Genomic DNA, 14,088 nt, shown 5'->3' with positions numbered 1-14,088 from the left:
ACTGGGCTAGGTAATTCAAACAGCGCAAAGGAAATCTTGGGTAATCCAATATATTTGGGGTAATTTTAAATATTCTAAGGTAATCTTGAGTAATATAAAATATTATTGGATTATCTGGACTAATTTGAGGCAGTATTAGGTAAACTTGAGTCATCTGAGGTAATTTAAGGGTAATCCGTATCAAGGGTAATTTTTGTACACTATAACCGCCAGTTACCAAGCCCTCGAGTATTACTTAAAAATCTTGGATATAGATAGAATAGCTAATTGCAATTTTTAGTTACGCGGGGTAAAATTCGTAAAAGATTCGTACGTTCGATGGCTGAAAGTTAGTTGGGCGTCGAACGAAGAGCGTAGGGAGTCGGAGAGTCTGTCTTCGCACGAATTTACATTTATCTTGTATTCATCGTGACCCAAATACCCGATACGCGCTATTACTATTCAATCGCGATTCAAGAGGTGCCGTCCGACGAGATGGAAGATCGTTCCAGCGGAACCATTCGCTTCTCTGGACGGCACGCACGTGTCCCCGGTCGAGGAGACGCGGTCGTCGATCCGCGACTCATTCTCGATCGACTTAATCGCGAGAGCCCCGCGCGATCGACAGCCTCCGCAGCGGGCGCGAAATTTTATTTCGTCGCGCACGCCGGTGCACGCGTTTCATATTGATCGTCGCTGGCTTAGAAATTCTATTCTTGCGCGTACGCTAGCGGAAGAGCCGTACTACGCCAGGTCTACGTAGGTCGTTGCCGCCGCCGGTGACGATGGACCGTGAAGAGATTTTTCCAATAACGCGTGCACGCCGCATCGAGGACGCGTTTACGGACGCCGTTTCAACACATCCGCGTCCGGTGAATTGTAAAAGTTGAGACACGTCGGACGAAGCGTGCCATCGAGCGCACGGTTGCGATTTTAAAGAACTTATCATCGGACGTTGCGCTCCAGCCAACGTTCCACTTGCAAGTTTTCCAAGTATATCTTGTTACGACGCGATCATTGAGCCGCTATCTTTCGACACCTCTCTCTCTTAGCGGAGCCCTTTTTAGCACGTTCTAATTAATTTACAGAATTTATTCGTCGTCACGTAAAATGCTACGCGGTTAAAAGCGACAGGGGGCGGAATATTCCGTGCATCGCGAGGAATCATCGGGTAGGTAAGCACGGAACGTTTCGTGATCCGCATACGTTGGCACAAATTTCGCTAGTAGGGTTTGGCACGTACCAGGGTCTTCATGAGGGCGCTCAGTTCCTTCGTGACCACAGCGAATTTGAGAAACGCCGCGCCTATGTCCGGCTCCTGTTCCTTCAGAGCGGCGTCGCCGAGTCTCTCTAACGCCCTTCCTAAGTACACCTCGTTGTCCACGTGAGCTGCGGAAAAAGAAACGGCCCGGTTAATTTAAATAGAACACGTATTGCTTAAGTGTCGTGAATAAATTAACCGCTATTTACTTGTAAAACTCGTAAAAATTCGTGCGTCTTGCCGCAAAATAGTGGGGAATAACATGTAAACAGATACGCAAACCTATTCTACAATTCTGCACATTGAAGAGCTCGCGATCGTTTCCCCGCGTCTCTCTCTGTGAGGGACAAATTCCCCTTCACGCGTAACTACATCGCGCTATTACTGAAGCGCGCCGCGTGCTACTCTCCGCTCGGAATCGCGCGGCTCATAAATTTCCCGCTCGGGCATCACGCTGAATATTAATTCAGCGGCAAACATTCGTGCGAGCGGCTGCGATTAAGCCGCCGCGCTGTTAGACTATTAAACGTCCGCAATCGCAATTAATTCCTCGGCCGAATCGCGCTCTCCCCCCCCCTCCCCTCCCCTCCGCAGCATCCCTGCGGGACTGCGGGAGAGGGGAAAAGAGAGAAAGAAGGGCGGGAGTAATTTAACTCTTTCCCCGACTGTAAGGCATCGAGTACTGCGCGGATACCCGCATTCCCCGCTTGTACGCCTCGAATTACGCGAAGAGCAGCCTTGGCAAGGCTAACGCCACCCCAACGCGGGTTGCATATCTCTGCACGATAAACGTCCGCGATCTCTCGTTTTGCGCTCTGCGGAACGTCGAGGCGGCGCTCCTCTTTCTTCCCTATTCTCCTCCTCTCTTCCGCTTCCCGAATCTCCCGGCCGCAACTTTGGGACGCGGGGAAACCTACTACTCTTCCAATCTACAGGGTGTTATGTAATACCCGCCTCACCTCTTATTTACGGACAGAGCGGACTAGACTGACAATAAGTCGAAAAGTCCTCTACCATTTTGTAATTTTCGCAACGGTTAACGAGTTACCAATGATTAAAAGTCGCTGTCTTAGCGCGCTGCGAGTTGTTTATTATACGTAGCCCTTGCCGTGTGTCGTGAACAATTCTCCGCGCGCCCAGCAACGCGCCGATCGCGGGACGGCCGCATCTCATCGCGAGCTTGAATTAGGCTCGGCTAAGACAGCGATTTTTAATAACTAATAACTCGTTGACTATTGCGAAAATTGCAAAATGGTAAAGGACTTTTCGACTCACAATCAGTCTAATCCGCTCTATCCGAAAACAAGAGGTGAGGCGGGTATTACAATCACACCCTGTATATTCCAATAATCCCTCGCCCTATCTCTCGCGTTCTGCTCTTTCTTCGCCGGCTTCACGCTCTTCTTCTTGTCTTTCCTCCTCCAGCTTCCTGCAAAGTTTCTCGACCGATATCGGCTCTCGCGTGTAAGTACACGACCGAGAGCATGGAATCTCGCTCGACCGCGAGACCAAGTGAAAATAAAAACGTTCCGCGTCCGGTTCGAAAGAGAATGGTTTCCGCTTTTTTTTCCCCCCCAGCAAGGATATCATTTACTTTTTAGCGGAGACTCGCTTACTTACGACTTTTAACACTCTACAGGTTTGCAATAAAATGATTTTCCGCTTTTACTCTTGCGAATTAAACTCGCGCGATTGTTTTTCCAGTTCCAGTGAACGTAGAACGCGTAAAAATAATTGTTTTTTTAAAGAATTTTACAATTCTCTGGTTATACTTGGTGAATTTCGGCACTTTAAGACATCTTCTATAGCCCGTAATAAGAACAATGCCATTGCCAGTTTTCAAAGTCGTCAAATCCTTTGTACCGCTCGTGTCTCGATGCTTCAATTTCCCTTCCAACTTGTTGCAAAACTTTCTTCCATTCAATATCCGACCGCGCTCTTTCCCCATTGGAGGAGACTGCAATCTGATTGACTCGAAGCAACGTCGAAAGGCGTTTATCGCTCGACCGAAGGGGCCGCATCCTTCCTCCCGGGAGAAATTTCATTAGTCGGGAGAAACTTCTCAACAGGATGCACTAAGCACAGGGGAAGGGAAGGAATAAAAGGTATTGTCCCCTGTGTGTCGCGAAGTGGCGTTCAATTCATCGGCTGCGATGCGACGAGTGTAATCGCGGTCCATCCAGCAGAGCGGATGAACCGGCGAGAACTCCGCTCGCCTCGGGTTGATGAAACTTTTCAAACTTTCAATTACATTATATGGTAAAAAGGTCCCTTTCATCGCTGAAACGCGACGCACGATCACGGAAGCGCTGTATCGCGTCTGTTTTAAAATTCCACGTGAAACGTATTATAGTTCCGAGGACACCGACAGATATTGGTCATTAAACTGGCGAGAGTAAAACGGAGTTTACACAACGGAGGGAATTAAAAGCCCTCCCGTTCGAGCCGAGTGCCGGTAGTGTATCTCGCGTCGCTACGATTCTGTAAAATCAAACTTCCGATTGCGCATTCCGACGTTGCTTTTCGACGCGACATAAACGCCTTCTCTCGAGTCAGTCTCCGCCCTTTCAAAAAGTATTTCTGATAACAGGACAAAAAGTATTCCTCACGTATATAATTTAAACTTATCACAACTCGTGTAGTACAAAAATTAAACATTATTAAAATTAAATTAATAATTTCCATTCTCACGAATTAAACAAGATTGGTTTACTATTGAAATAAGGGTAACATATACAAATTTAAGATTATATATAGAGGAAAGTCCCCTATTATGAGACAGGCTCCAAAATACGAGACAGCGGGGTTTCTGCTAAATTAATAGGCATCGTCTGTTGGTTCCACCATGAATTTTATTGTCCTTGGAGTGATATCTAATTAGTGGAAAATTTATTGTTAGATTGTGTAATCGCCGCGAAAGAAGATTGTGATTGAAAACCTGCTATCTCATAATAGACTTTCCCCTATTCTTGCGTTTAGAATAAATCTTCCGTCAATGTGTTACAACGCACGCACCAACATCACATTTTACTCTAGATATTACTCTAGATAAAAAATTTTTTATTTGAGATCAATATATTTCTTGCTCAATAATTAATATGATTGTCGCTATACCCGAGTAGAAATGAAATCAGGCATGCCTTATGTATGGTCAGGGTCTGGATAGGGAAGAAGTAAGGAAAGCCCTAATAAGAAATTCCTGACATGTGCTTGATCCGGTGCGCCTGATTCCCTCGTAAGATATATTTGAACATATAGTACTAATACCACTTACTGCCCCGACGTGGCGATCGCGCGTTAATCTTTCTCGTAAATAAAAATCATCCCGTATATTAGTACAGAGGCGAGCCGATATGATCCGACAGCGAGTTGTCTGAATCATGAATAAACTTCAGTGACCTGAATATACTTTTGATGACTATATACAAATTATAATACAACATAATTTAAAAAATTAGTTTAAAAAATTAACAACTTCAAATTTGTTTGACCGTATCTGGCAATTTTAATGTTCAAGACTCGCTACGTTTCGACCATGGGTTTCGGTCCTTTTCAAGCGAACTAACTGCGAAAGTCATGTACATAGATTTATCTCGGTGATCTAAACAAGATTGTATCAATGAGGTCTTGATAAGAAAACCTGATCAGGCAATTCTAATTCTCGATGTTACATTTGCAATCAGGACCCTATCAGGGTATATGAGTGCCTCGTCAGGCATTAAGGCCTCCTTATTAGATCCCTACCAGGATCCTACTAAAATTTCTGCTCGGGTATCGATTCTGTTTAATGATAGATCGAAGTGTGAATTTTTATTGGACCCGGAAATCTTTTCCGTGGGTGCGCCGCCCTTTTTCTTTTCAAGGGGGCGCACGAGAGAAGTGTGTTCCATTCGAGTGAATTTATCAGAAGGGCATAACACACCGCGCCGGACCTCTGGCGTTATCCACGCGCCCGTGAGCGTTTCCTCCACTCGTAGTCTCCCCGCGAAATTTATCGGTCCGCGCGCCCCATTACTTTCCGCATCGTCGTCGTCGTCGTCCCCGGGAAATTACGCGGAGGAGCCCTCGGAAGCTACGCGGGGTCTCTCGCGGCCTAGCGCCATAGCTTTTCACGGCTCCGGAAACGCTAATGCATTGCCCCTGAATATTTCAATCGCGCGACGTCGCACGATCGCGGTATTACTGCTCGAGCCGCGGATATATCTGGAATTGCATCTTTCACGAGAAAGCGCGCCAGATCTCGGAGAGAGACGAGCGGGTGTAAAGTCGTGCGTTGCGACTTCTACGCGGGGAGAGAATTTTTTTCTTGAAATTTATCCTGAAAATCATGTAATCGTGGGGCAACATGGTATTTTGGAGAATTCCCGAGTCGAAATTTTTGCCCTATGTTGAATCTTTAATTCTATCATACAGTAGGACCTTAGACAGTAAAAGAGATCGAACTGCAAGTACAAAATTTACCCCTACTTAAAAACTGATATTGTCGGAAATTTCTACTTTTGCCAATTAAAATAGGTCCTTTTAAGTCGGAGCTAAAGCAAAATTTTCTCTCTCGCTGAGCGAGTTATCATTAATATATTTAACAAACGTCATATACAACGTATACCCCTGTATTTCTCGTGGTGCCGAATTTTTTTTGAAACAGTACCCATGTTCTCCTGTAGAACGATTGAATACCAATGTTCCCGTCTGTTAATTGTGTCGGCGAGGCATTTCCGCTCGAAAGTTACGAGAATATCGGGGCGCACGAGTGCTCCCGTGGGCCCATTGTCTCCAAGGGACAACACGCGCGTCACGGCATGCGATTCGCACCCGGGGTACTCGGAGCGATACATCCTGTCTATCGTCAGGTAGCGGTCGGAGACAGGGAAAAGAAACAGAGAGAGAGAGAGAGAAAGAGAGAGAAAGAGGGGGCGGGATGGGTAACAGACGGGAAAAAAACCGCAGGCGAGAGGCGAAATCGGACATGCCGGAACGATATCGGGAGAAAAGTGGTCCATTGTGACCCGACGCGGAAATAATGCTGACCAGTCCGATACGGATGGAGTCGCGATTTTCAGGGGTCGATTGGTGGGTGAAAAATGGCCCGGGAGAGATCGTCAGGAGATCGTAAAAAAATACAATGCACCGCGGGTGAACAAACGCGGGCGTTTAACACATCCCGTCTAGATCAGGCGTGACAGCGATTCGTTGCTCTGCGATTATTATTCCTGGCAAGTGGTGCGAGTGACGTTCACGATGTTTCGTTATTCCACCGTGAAAATATCGCCAAGTAATTTATATCCTTTGTCCTGAGTGGGACTTTTTATTTTTCGCCGGCATTGTTACGTTCAGGCGTCGAATTAGATTTATTTGTCGTGGCCAATTGACGTAACGTCGAAAGCTTTTAACGCTTGCGCGGTCGAACGATAAAAAAGATATTGAGATAACGAGATATTGAGATGACGACACGGACAAATAATTACAGCTTGAAAAATCATTGTATTACACTACAATAGCAATTAAAGACAAGTAGCAATCGCGTGCTCGTTAAAAGAAAGTATGTAATTACGCTAAATCATACTTATAGGAACACAAAAGGGTAATCATTCATTAGTTATTCATTACTTCATTTTCTCTCACGTTGATTGCAGGCGTTGATTGCAGTGTTGTTGCGCGATATTTTTGCGATTTATTTTTAGAGGCCAGTAATAACGGTCTTAAGAGATAAGCAACGTAATATGAGGTAGATAAGGTGACAATTAGCGTAGAGCAGATTTCCCGTGATTACAAGCTAATGAAGCATAACGGCGAAGACGAGAGAACCTTAGTGACGTGGGCGATGAAGAGGTTACGGTAAGGAAAGGGTTGCGCTGAACACAAAGATAAACGAGCAAAATCAGCAAAGCGAGTGACAGATGGACCTGAAGAGAAAGAGAGCAGAGTATTTTGAACTGGACAGTATTTTTGATTCAGGATTAAATTAGCCACTTTACGAAGCTTCTTCTATTAGAAATTAAAATTCGATTATTACTGAGTATTACTCCCCAAACTCTAACATCATTTTTCAAAGGATTTCACGAAGGGGCAAAGATTTTCTCTGCAACTTTTTAGCAACAAGTAAAGATATTAATTAGAATCGGTTCTCATTCGGCTCCGATAACTTACAGGGCACTTGTAAAACAAGGCTGTAAGAATTATCAAATATAAATTAAATACTTGAATTAAACTCTTCATATGGATATCATTGTTCTCGGTTAGCAATATCGTATTGTAATAACATACTTGCACTACGTTTATTTGTCGAAGCCACTAACGCTTGTATAAACAATATAGTAAATTTAATATTTGCAGTCTAATGACAAAGAAATTGGGATAACATTTTGTGAAATATATAGATGTTAATCTTAAATCAACGATAAACGCTTAAATAACGATCAGTCAGATAAACGGACACGACATCGTTTATTGTCTACAATATTTTGATGAAACATTATACATGCGTGTCGCGCCACAGCTCACTTGTAATTAGAGGGTACGACAGAGATAAAAGTTCTCTCATCAAAAGACAGTTTTATAATGCTAGGCTCCCACGAGGCGTCTTCTCATTACGCGATATAATTACAGACCGTCCACGGCTGCCGACAATTACGGCAGTAGCCTACCACGTGGTTGTACGGTCCTCGGCGACGTTTCGCGACCCGAGGAAGCAATTTCGCGCGACTACCTGCTTTCGTTGCGTCACGAAAGATCCGTAACTCAAAGTCCAATTCAGAAAGAACAACATCTCCGGCATGTTTGCGCAGGCTTGCCTCGCGCCGAGATAATATTTGCGAACGGGGCGGCTCTTGAATGAGCGCTTCGCCCGCAATCTACGGACAGTCGCCGCCGCACGAGATGGTCCGCAGAAGTACAACGTAAATTCGCGGTACAGCTTTTCGAAGCGATCTCGAGCAAGGGGGATTCGAGAGTCCGCACGAGAGCAGAAACCAGATGCAACGGAAGACGCTTTGCCGCGCGGAAAGCGAAGGAGCGGCCACGAGCACGCAACTTTCGCGGAATAATGCGAGCGTTATCGACCCGACGTGGAAAGGAAACGCCGCTTTAATCTCTCATTAGTCTCGCGGTGAACGCGAGAACGCGCGGGCCGGCACGCGCTGCCGTTTTGCTCGCTGTTATCTCACCATTTTCTCTCAATGCGAGCCGCACCCTCGCCGCGGCTTCATTGACAATGGAGGAAAGTCCCCTATTATGAGATTTTATACATTTACAACTTTACGCGATATTGTCGATATCATTAATAAAAGTATCGACGCGTTTTTATGTCGCTTACCAGCGACTCATCAAATTTGCGATCCGAATTTGGTCACCTGACCCTGAACGCGACGACTTTGTTCGTGGAAGCAACGTTGAGACATAAGCGTTGCCGAAATGTAGTTGGAAGGAAATAGCGACGAATGTGATGCTATGTATATTATATTCGGAATTGACGTTGACGTGACAACATCGAGTATTATTCGTGGAGGGGAGACGAGCGCAAATTGTAGCAGGACAACCGTCGATCAGCTGAGAGTTGACGAATGTCATTGTGTGACATGACACCTAGTGTGGTACATCTCTTAGAATAAAGTCTATCAACGTCAATCCTGTACAAAGTGCGGCATACCCGAGTCGAAATTTTGATGCTTTATGACACTTTAAGGATAATTCACACCTACTTAGCTGATCTATACACCTACATAGACCAGCAATAATCTTTAGAATTAAAGATTCAAGGGAGGAGTAAAAAATATAATGTCATCAAAGTAGGTTTACTTTGATGACATTATATTTTTTACTCCTCCCTTGAATCTTTAATTCTAAACATTTACTTTAGCTCCTACTTAAAAGGACCAACTTTAATGCTAAATTGGCCAAAGTAGACATTTCCGACATTATCAGTTTTAAAGCAGGAGTAAATTTTGTACTTGCAGTTCAACCTCTTTTACTGTCTTAGGTCCTACTATATAATAGAATTAGAGGTTCAACATAGGGCCAAGACTTCGACTCGGGTTAAGTCACTATAAGTTGGAAATTATTAAGCAATCCCGAGTCGAAGTTTTGGTACTATTTTGACACTTTAGGGATAATTTACACCTACTCAGCTGATCTATACACCTACATAGACCAGCAATAACCTACTTTGATGACATTATATTTTTTTACTTCTACCTTGAATGTTTAATTCTAAAAATTTACTTTAGCTCCTACTTAAAAGGACCTACTTTAATGCAAAAGTAGAAATTTCCGACACTATCAGTTTTAAAGGAGTAAATTTTGTACTTGCAGTTGAACCTCTTTTACTGTTTTAGGTCCTACTATATAAGAATTAAAGGTTCAACGTAGAGCGAAAATGTCGACTCGGGTATTTTTAATCATTGCTCGCACGATGTGACGTTACGCAATATAATATATTATTCACAATGCGTGTGTGCGACACGCGTGCCGCTCACACGCTATTCTCGTAGCGAGAGCCTAGGCTGAGGATGACGCGAGATTATACAACCTACGGGTAACCCTTTCGTAACTACGAAACTTATAAATAAATACACGTACTGGACACACGCGCGGAGGAAGCTAACGCATGCACGATAAATGATAGCGTACCGAGTCCGGCGATAAAGTCACGTAACTCCGGCGCGCGTTTCGCGCACGCGAGTTTATAAAACGGTTTCACGCGCTGCAACATTTATGTGCCCCGACAAGCGGAGATGCGTTAAAAAAGTTTACGCGGAAGAAGCGACGCGATTTTTAACGGCGAGAGCGCCGACGTTTACGCCAAGTATAAATATTCCAAAGCGACTGTACGACGATATTTCGTACGTTCAGCGCGTGCATCGCGCATATGAATGAAAACGAGGCGGTCTGATAACTATGTTCCTTACGTTTCTACGCGAATGGCGCGATATATCGGCGCTGACAACGACGCGTTATTGATCGCCCGCTCGTTCGCGGGGTGCGCGAACAATATATAACGGCGGCCGTAAAGATGCCGATCGCAGACTCCAGAACGCGAGACACACTCGCGTGTATGAACCCCCCGGCCAGAACTCTCGCGGGATGGCCTGGTCGAGGAAACAAAGGGGGCGCCGGAGAAATCGATCTGTCTGCCCGATGGAGAAGCGGCGGAAAGCCGGCGGCGAGCCCGACCCGTAAAAGTCAGCGCCGCGCGCGCGGACCTCAGGGTTTCTCAGTCCGTGTCTATGCAGACTCTTCGGGATGTTGAACCCGGCGCGACTCGCCCGTACGTGGGGCAATAAAAATCCGGACCGACGCCCGTAAAATTAGAGCACGTAGCATTTTACGTTCGCTGCAGGCTGACCCGGAAAAACGTACGCGACAAGTGAACGTCCCGTTGTCTTGGGACTTGCCGCGGGTATGCGCTCCGCCGTATGTTTCATAAGTCCAAAGTTCTCTCCGCGTGTCTCCTGCCTCTCTGCCTGATGTTTTTTTATCGACTTATAGTCTAACTTTTGCGAACTATGATGTACGTTCGACTAAATCAAATGTGGAGATTTGTAAGCTTTAGAGGACGGCAGGTCTTTCACGATTTTTTCATATTTTCGAGTTTCATATACGTGTTATAAGGACCGTCTACATTGGAAGTAAGCGGTAAGAAGTAAGAAGGCCATATGAGCCTTTATCTTTCAGTGTAAAACAAGGGGTCGGTCACTGAGGTAATCTTTGTACAAGGGCTAATTCTGCGGCAATTCAAACGAAATCTTGAGTAATCCAATATATTTGGAGCAATTTTTAATATTCTAAGGTAATCTCGAGTAATATGAGATAATATTGGAGTAATTTTAGGTAGTATTAGGTAATCTTGCGTAATTTGAGGTAATTTAAGGGTAATCCGCATCAAGGGTAATTTTTGTTACACTATAACCGCCACTATAACCAACCCCTCGGTGTAACAGCTAAAGTACAGGCATAATTTTTTAAAATATTTGCAGCACTGCGTCGAACTACGCTCTAATTCGCCGAGAGTGTCAGAGCTGAGGTAGGAGTAAGAAATGGAAATGCTTTAGCGTTGGTCCACAACCTTGCTTTAAGTAAGCTGTAAGTCTTAAGCCGTAAGAGATTAACCAATCAGAGGTGAGAGTGAGGAGAATAAATGCCTGTGATCGGTTAATTTCTGACGGCTTAAAGCTTACAGCTTACTTAAAACAAGACTGTAGACCAACACTTATTTCTTTACTCCTACTCTTACCTCTTACGCCAGGCTACTTCGTCTATTGTAGACCGATCCTATAGTGTTATACTACGAAAAATAGGCGACTCCTTTGGGGCCGAAAGATAAGCTTCTAAAGGTTAAATAACGTATAGAAAAGTTTGGAGATATGTAGGGTCTTTCGTTTGTTAGAGTACTCAGGTTTTGTTTACCGAAATCATATCTCTCTCGATCAGATATTAAATACTGTTAGTAATATCGTGCATGCATAGAAAGATAAAGGGGATATGTCAACTATTGATAGTTATCGCATAAAGGTTGTAGTAGCCGTTGCTGACATGTTTAATATAACATTCGATCGCTATTATCAGTATTAATCACGCTATTCAATACGCACGAGTCCAGCGTGCTGGGGTGATAATTTAAACGGTCGCGATCTATACAGCAGGGTTTCGCCCTCGGAGTCATCGGAGCAATCGAAGCTAACGATGCGTATACTCGGAGGTCTCTTATGGGACATTTAAACGCAACTATTTTCATAAAACAAATAAAATATACAGAGTGTTTTGTAATACCCGTCTCACCTCTTATTTACGGATAGAGCGAACTAGACTGAGTCGAATTTTTAGAGTTTTTTCTAGAATTTTTTCCATTAAAGACTGTCCTTAAAATTGAAGTCGAGTTATGCGCATCGCGTAAGAGATATTAATTTTATTATACTTATTTCATTTTTATTTGTTACCAACGATAGTTCGTTATACGTTCTGCGTCAATGCCGTCTTCTAAAAGATAACTAATTGCTGTTCGCGCAATCGTAAAACCAAGACGTCGATTATAACGAAAATTTACGATGACGCGCGACTCACCGTTTCCGGAGTTGTGGATGGCCTTGATGGCCTTTTTTAGCTTCGTGAGACCATCCCTGTCGAAGTCCAAGGTCTGAAAGAGGAAAAATAGCGGTGATAATACAGTGAAATATGCAAGCTGATAATTTCCTGAAGTCCACGAAATTTTGCGCGTCCCGACTGTTAATGCGGTCGGTTCTGCATTTAAATAAGCGTTTATAAGCGTGGCGAATGGTACACCGTGCGAGCGACACAAATGTTAAATGTATTCAATGATCTCTCCGATAACAAAAAACACACTTTAAAATATCTAACATTTATTTTAATTTGTATGAATATTCTGGGAATATCATGTAATTGTAAGTGTGGGAGACGTTTCACTTTTTCGTTGATTTAGTACGCGAAACCATAGTTTTTGTTGATGCGTTTTAAAGAACGATTGCAACAAAATTTTAAAATATTCAACTAAAGACACTCGTTGATAAAATTCAGTACAAATATCCGTAGAATCAACATCAGTAACGTATTTAAATCGCCAAGAGATTTTAATCGGTGGCTTTATATTTAAATTACATAGCAAATTAATCCAAGTTAAATTACATAACAATTTCTTTCTAATGAAATTTCCATTAGTCAGCAGTGCCATTTTTCAAACGCGATTGCTCTCGTAGGGCACGAGAGAAAAATGATTCTTTGGATGCCAAATGTATACACCTTTGAATTTTATACGATATACGCTCCGCGGGAGTGATAAATCTGGGCTGTGTCTTTCACCCAAATCCGTCATGGATTCGTGAATCCGGACATCCGGTTAGCCTCAAGCCTCTCCCCACACGTGCTCTGAATCGCCCTATCAGCTTTGCTAATAGAGGGAATAAAGATACAGGAAAAAGTCGTGCTCGTGAGATGATTACTGGTCGTAATTTTATCGCGTGCCGGCGCTAAAATGCGGTCCTAAAGCGACGTTCGCCCGAAAGTGCCGCCGTTCGTTTATTTACTTGACGTGACAGTGAGAGAGTGCCGACGATATATATATATTTAACCCTTTATCTCGACTGCGATGTTTGAATCGCACACCTGCCTCGCATTCGCGTGCGGCGCATCACTCGTCGCGTTGCATCTTTGTGGGCCAAATCGGCGCTCACGGTCGCGTCGCACTTGATCTCAGTGGAAAAAAAAATAGAAGCAAGGTGAGGCGTGCGAAAGATAGAAATAAGAGATTCGACGCGGCGACCGAATAATCTCTTTCGCACACTTCACACAGTCTATTTTTGTTTGCCACAGCATATGTTGGCAGATGCACCCTTCGCAAGAGATATCGAATGAATCACGCAGGGCTACTTTAGCAAAAATCAAGATATAAAATTGATAAACAATATTAATGTGTCTATTAATAGACAACATTCTCTACGCACCCTCAGAAAGGATTTCTGTTACCGAGACGAAAAATATTCTTGACGCATTTATGTTTCTCACAACCTCATTCAGTATAAAAATAAGACAATATCAAAATTAAATCAATAATTCTTATTCCCCTCTATCGAATTAAAAAAGATTGACTTACTATATTGAGACAAGAATAACTTATATAAATGTAAGTTTATGTATTCTTGCGTTTAGAATAAATTTTCCCTCCATATTGACACCACGATATTCGACAAAAGACGATACATACTATCATTTTATTCTAGAATTTAGAATTTTTCATTTCAGATTAAAATATTCCTTTCTCTATAATAAATATGATGCTACATTGATCCTATTTTATGATACATTGAAATGTAATAGCATTGGATTCGGAAATTTTGTCTGCT

General features: G+C 43.5%; 1 protein-coding gene across 3 annotated transcripts in view; it reads right to left on the bottom strand.

Moving 5' to 3' along the window:
• Positions 1-14,088, bottom strand: part of LOC105562342 (arf-GAP with SH3 domain, ANK repeat and PH domain-containing protein 1) — a 63,159-nt gene that overhangs the window by 21,042 nt on the left and 28,029 nt on the right. For all 3 annotated transcript variants that reach the window (XM_012013104.1, XM_012013105.1, XM_012013106.1), the window contains exons 2-3: positions 12,296-12,368; positions 1,223-1,368 (exon numbers count right to left, since the gene is read on the bottom strand). In XM_012013104.1, the coding sequence (XP_011868494.1) occupies positions 1,223-1,368; positions 12,296-12,368 (219 nt within the window). The remainder of the gene's footprint in view (positions 1-1,222; positions 1,369-12,295; positions 12,369-14,088) is intronic.

Source organism: Vollenhovia emeryi, unplaced genomic scaffold (genome assembly GCF_000949405.1).
Source record: "Vollenhovia emeryi isolate VEMERY1.0 unplaced genomic scaffold, V.emery_V1.0 DF939190.1, whole genome shotgun sequence".
Taxonomy (NCBI): Eukaryota; Metazoa; Arthropoda; class Insecta; order Hymenoptera; family Formicidae; genus Vollenhovia; species Vollenhovia emeryi.
This window is presented reverse-complemented; position numbering and strand designations above follow the sequence as displayed.